Here is a 6,000-nt window from a genome sequence, read left to right as displayed (position 1 = left end):
GACGGTGGCGGAGGATGGGGGGGGCGGGGGAGGGGGCGGCGAGAGTGGGAGCAGTTAGGAGCCACTGTCATGGTCAGCTGGGTGAAAGGTGAGGGTGCTTTGAACCAGGTACTCATGGCAGAAGTGAGGAGCAGAGCTTGGTGTGAGGACTCGGAAACAAGGGACAGCCACCAGGCCTTGTTGGATGGGTCATGGGATAGGAAGGGGAGAGAAGAGAAAAAGACAGGTGAATTCACTCCTCCTATATTCCTGTGAGGAGAGCCTGGGCTAGAGCTTTCGCTCCTTTCTGAAAAGCATAATGACATCTTTGCTCTCTGCAGAATACCCAAGCAAACAAGGAGCTGATTCGCTGTGTCATCCTTTCTCGGATTATTTTTGGGGAAGAACACTGGAAATGTGCACAGGCTTTGGCCAGCCTGGCTTATGGCTACCTGACACTGAGAGGTACGTGGTTTCCCCTGCTGGGTTTGGGTGGGCCAGCCCGTGAGAGCCAAACTAAGCCAACCTACAAGCACGGTGGGGATGGGGGGAAGGGGGGGAGGGCCCTTTCTGCCCCAACTCACACCTCAGCAAGAGGTGGGAAAGTCCTGGGATGAGGCAGGCCGTGTGGCAGGGATCTTAGAAATAAAGATAATGATGATAGCTAATTTATTGAGTACTTAGCATATGCCAAGCTAGTCTCATTTAGTCCTCATAATATCCCTTAGGGGGAGATGCTATTATTATCCACAGTTTACAGATGAGGGCATGGAGACAGAGTGGGCAAACAACAGTATTAGAAGTTCCAGCCACAGGTCCACAGGGGAAGGACAGGCAGGTAAATATGCTCAGCATCAGGGTGAATGTCCCAGTAATAGGACCTGGATTCCGTGGATAGAACTCAAGTTCCTGGAAGGTCTGGCTGAGGAAAACACAGAGCCCTCATCCTAGAGAAATGGTGCTTCTGGAAGGTACTCTGTACAGAAGAACAAGATCAGAATGCATTTGCTAAAACGGAAACCCAAGTGTAAGATCCATGAGGGCAGGAACCTGGCAGTAGAGGCTGAGTGAATATTTGTTCAGACGGACTGAGGCAAGAACATGTCTCTGGAACCAAGGACAGGGTCAGCTCAGGGCTTCGTGCCCCGTGGCCAGCCGTGTCGTCCCGCACAGACTACCATGGATCTCTTTGTACAGATTCCCATGTGCTTTGTTCACATGCCTCTGTCTCTGAAAGAGAAACTCCCCGAGAGCAGGGACTGCGTCTCCCCTATAACCTGATACAGTCTCCAGTACACAGCGTTGATTAGCAGATGTCACTGCCTGATAGAACCCAGCCACTGGCCCAGGACTTTCCCAAGTACCCCTGGGACCTGGGTCTTCAGGTGGGGCCTAACTTACCTAACAAGTAAGTGATTTAAGGACTTGAGAAGGTTTGAGGGTTACAGGGGAAGGGAACCAATAGACCTGGGCCATAAGGAGCCTAGATATCAGAAATCAGAGCTTTTGAAAAAGTTAAAATGGAATTCAATTTCTTATTAACCTCTGTAATTAATTCTATTAACTTCAGAACATGTGTTCCTTCTTAGGGCTCCTTGGGCCCTTTTGAGCTCATGTTTTTAATGAGACTTTAGATTCACTTGGCCACTGATGTGGCAAGCCCGTGAGGGGTTGGGGACGTTGGGGACGGTGAAGCAGCGGGCCACAATGAGGTCACAGTGGGGCTCTTTTAGACCTTAAGAACGCATCTGTTGTGTTCTGAGAGAAGACTGACGTGGCTAAGGAGAGGAGGGAGCCCTCGCTTCGTGGCAGAACAGGCAAGCACTTGTCTGTGAGATTTAAGGGACATCAGGAGGGCCTTCAGCAAAAGAAAATCTCCTAATGGAGCTACATTATTCTTCGTTTGGAATTTCTCTGTTTCATTCAGGCTGATCTCCTCATAAACTCGCTGCCTTCATAAGAGTCAAATTTAGCTTTGCGCCAGTTTAGCACTTGGAGAGCTCCCGTGGTGGCGGCGCTAGACACTGCGCCGTATGAATGAACACTGCTAGTCCCTGCCCCCTGGCAACACAGGGATCCCGGAGTAGGCAGGGGCAGCTTAGCATAGAGGCAGGAACACAGATCCGGCGTTCTGCCACGGTCAGGGAAGGCTGCAGAGAGAACGTAACATTGTCTTTGAAGGATGAGGACAGGTTTAACAGGTAGATCTCAGGGGGTGCAGTAGAGAACCCGGAGATGGCCCTTCAGGTAGTGATCCGAGGAGTGGGAGGTGAGAGGGGCTCTGTGAGACTCCTTACACAGAACACTGTAGTTTCCCTGTGGACCCAGGTTAGGGTAGAACAGAAGATACCTCAGGACAGATGGGTCTTGCCTGATCATGGCACTGGAAAGTTAATTGGGGCCCAGGTATCACGGAATTTAGGGAGTCATTAAAAGGTTTTGGCTGAGGTGGTAACATAATCAAGCTTATGTTGTGAAATGAGAAACTCTGGAGGATTGTTGGTCTGACAGAAAAAGTAGAGGTGCAGAGCAGTCGGGCCATTATCCTGCCAGACAAGAGTCGGTGAAGGCGTTGGCCGTGGCAGTTGGAATGCGGCAGAAATGACACGCAGAACTGGTGACATGTAGTGGGCAATTATATACGGGGTGAGAAGCTGAGGGAGGAGCTGAGTTGACTAGGGCATGATCTGGATGGGTAGCTGAAGTAAGGAGCTAAAGAGGAAGAGGAGGCTGACGGGGGAAGCGGGGAGAAGCTGCTGAGTTTGGTTTCAGACGGGCCGGACCGTTGCCGGTGGGAGGTGGTCATGGAGCGTCATGGTGAGATGTTCGGGAGGCAGCTGGAAAGTGGACCCAGAGCTTGGGAAGGATGTCAGTTTGGGAGCGATCCACACCGAGGGGCAAGTTGAGGCCCTAACAGTGGATGAGCTTGATCAGAAAAAATAGAAAGAAAGGGAAAGAGGGCGGAGGAGAGAAGAAGGGAGAATGAGAGCGTCGGGAAGGCTGTGGAAGCAGAGGCAGCAAAGGAAGTAGAAGAATCAGGAGGGGCCGTGTCAGGGAAGCCAAGGGGAGAGAAAGGGCTTCAAAAAGAAGTGCAGCGTGGTTCCAGCAGTTTCAGAGAGAGGTCGGATGACGCGGAGGCCGAAGAGAGACCCGTGGGTTTGGCAGTTGGAGATTCAGGGGTGCTTGGTTTGGCACCGACAAGCACACTCCTTGGACCCCAGGAGAGCCCAGATTCAGTGAGGCTGTCTAGGAGATTTTTGCTGAACTTCAGCCTTGCAGTGATGGCAGCTTGAACTGGAGAGAGGGCACCAGCAGTGTTTGAAGGGGACAGCTGCCGGAGCCTGGGCCGGGCCGGAGGCTGCCTCCCTGTGTTTGGAGAGATGATCATGGTAGGTCTGTGGAAGGAAGTTGGTCCTCATCTTCGGAAATCAGCCTGTTCCATGAGCAGTCACAAACAGCCAATTAGATTCCAAGTTGGGTCAAGAGAGGTGAACAGCTCATATCACAGAAGATGATGGGAACATCATCCTTTTCCCCCTGATTCACCGTTCTTCCTGCCACATGAATGGAAAACCACACATGGGGTGGTATGTTGGAGGGGGAAAATGTTTTCCTTTTATAGGAAGATTTGTTTGTTTTTCCTAGATGGGAAAAACAATGTCCTGATGTTTTCCAGAATAGATTATGATTGTGACCTTTTCTTGAGAATAACCCCTTTCTTATTTCAGTTTCAGTACTTACCCAGTCTCTTCACTGTAACTCTTTTTAAAGTCTGTGGTCCATGGCATAAAACAACCCAAGCTTTGAAAAATCACAAACCTTCGAGAGGGATGAAGTGCTTTCCAAGTTTCACTTAGTTTTGTTGTCATTAATCCTTAACTGCTTTAAAATGGGTGGAACTTATGAGCCGCCTTCTGTGTAGACGGGACGTATGCATCTGTGCGTGTTCATGCCTCGCTGCGTGTGCGTGTGTTTTATAGCCATCAGACCTTCTTGCCTCATTTCCTTGTGAGCCTTTTCCAGCCCTGGGGGGTGGGGGCCAAGCCAAAAGGCTGATTTCTCTCAATAAACAATCTTCCAGTGAGTATTCGCTGGGGGACTTCTGTATTTGCAATACCATAAAGAGCACTTCGGGAAATACCGCGTACAGAAGACACAGTCTTTGCCTTCAAAGAAGTCACAACCTCGTGTGGAAGGTGAGCTGCACACACACATAGTTATGACAGATGCACCATAAGGCAAATGCCATGTAATTGATTTAAATACAGGGCTTTCCGGAAGTTGGGTGGAATTATTTCTGGCTGAGGTGGTAAGTGATAGACTCAGAGGGGAAGTGCCATTCAAGAAGACCCTTAAAGAAGGAGCAGGGTTTGGATAGACAGAAGGAGTGAGCGCTTCTGGTGAAGAACAAGGCCTGGGGAGGATGAGAGTACAACATGTATCTGGAAAGCAGTGGGCAGGCTGTCTAGCGAAAGGCAGGACTGTTAAGAGGAACCCAGAAAGGAGGGGATGTTGGCGGACCATGGTGGTAAGGAGTTTGTGATTTATTTGATAAGCGAGGAGGATGACTGGAGGTTTTCCAGCAGGCAGATGAGTACTTCCAAGGGCGATTTGGAGAGGTTAATGTAGCAATGACAGCCAGCAGGGAAGCTATCTGGTTCTAGATATTACACCATGCTGGTGACAAATGGAATGAGTGAGAAGGTAAGGATTTAAGAGTCTCTGAAGGACAGATGCATTCATCTTTTATCTTTCTGGGAGTTTTTCTTAAGTCCACACTTATAAAAGAACAAGGATAAGATCATTCTTTGCAGCATTGGTTATAACCAGTGTCCCCATCACCAGAGGACTAATAACCCACAGCAGGTTATACACAGCTTCAGAAAGGACAAGAGAAAGTGCCATATACTACTAGGGAAAAGGCTCCTGGCAAAAGAGAATGTACAGCACAATGTGGGGTTTAATATGCCTCATTTTGTGTAAGAAAGAAGGGGAGAGAGAGAGAATCTGTGCTTATATTTACATAAAGAAACGCTGAAGGATACACAAGACAATCAAAAACAAGTTACCTAGTGGGACCTTGCAGTGAAGAGGAATAAGAGTGGAAGTGAGACCCCTCAATGTTGACCTTGTCATATAATTTTAACTTTAAAAGCATGGAAATGTATTACTTATTCACAAATAACCTTTAAAAAAAAGACTGTGAAGGGAGAATTGGCAGGACCTGATGTTTGATTTGGGGTTGAGGAGAAGTGAGGCCCAACAATGACCATGAAGGTCAGGCCCCTGCAGGTGCCATAGAGACGTTGGGCAGGAAGGGGAGACGTTGGGCAGGAAGGGGAGTGCACTGGGGAGAGGAGTGGCGGATCCAGCTTTTGGTGATTTTGAATTGCAATAGAGAAATCCACTAGCACGTTTTTACTTGGTGCTGGAAATTTGGGACTAGAACTTGGGAGGACAGACGGGAGTATCGCATGGAGGAATATTTGAGAGCAGAACTGGGGAGGGGAAATGGAGAATTGTAAGCATGGAGGCTGAGGTGGACACGCTAAAGATTGTTAGAACTTCTGGGAGGGAGAGAGAGAAGAAAAGGAAGAAACTGAAAGACAGACCCTCGAAGGGAACAAACGACCCTTGGAAAGGGTTAGCAAAGAAGCAATGAGAGAAGGTTTTTAAAGGAGAACTGAGTTGGTGCAGTGTCATCGGGGCCAAGAGGGGAAGCCAAGCAGCTGAGTGTCTGACTGAGAAACCGTGACTGGGTTTATTAGTAGGAGGTCTTTGGGGGCCTCAGCAGAATTTGTGCAGAGCGGTTGGAGCAGAAGCCAGATCCCAGGCATGAGGGCAGGGAGCGGGGGCCAGGAGGCCAGACGATGTATGCTACTTACCGCTTATTGAAAGGAATGAGGGAAAATAGGGTCACTGGCGAAGGCAGAAAAGTCACATGAAGATAATTTTAGAAGAAAGGAGACTGAGATAGAGTTTAGGCAGTGAGGAAGGAGACTTTCAAGAAAGAGTTAGGAG

The 6,000-nt window shown here is 49.0% G+C and overlaps 1 protein-coding gene across 1 annotated transcript in view; it reads left to right on the top strand.

Annotated features, from left to right (window-relative positions):
- The window catches only part of TTC23L (tetratricopeptide repeat domain 23 like), a 55,621-nt gene that overhangs the window by 10,396 nt on the left and 39,225 nt on the right, over window positions 1–6,000 (top strand). Inside the window, exon 4 of the mRNA XM_008692655.2 lies at window positions 321–444. Within this exon, the coding sequence (XP_008690877.2) occupies window positions 321–444 (124 nt within the window). The remainder of the gene's footprint in view (window positions 1–320; window positions 445–6,000) is intronic.

This window comes from Ursus maritimus, unplaced genomic scaffold (assembly GCF_017311325.1).
Source record: "Ursus maritimus isolate PB19 unplaced genomic scaffold, ASM1731132v1 scaffold_15, whole genome shotgun sequence".
Classification (NCBI taxonomy): domain Eukaryota; kingdom Metazoa; phylum Chordata; class Mammalia; order Carnivora; family Ursidae; genus Ursus; species Ursus maritimus.
Note: the sequence above shows the minus strand (reverse complement) of the source record. Positions and strands in the feature narration are given on the sequence as shown.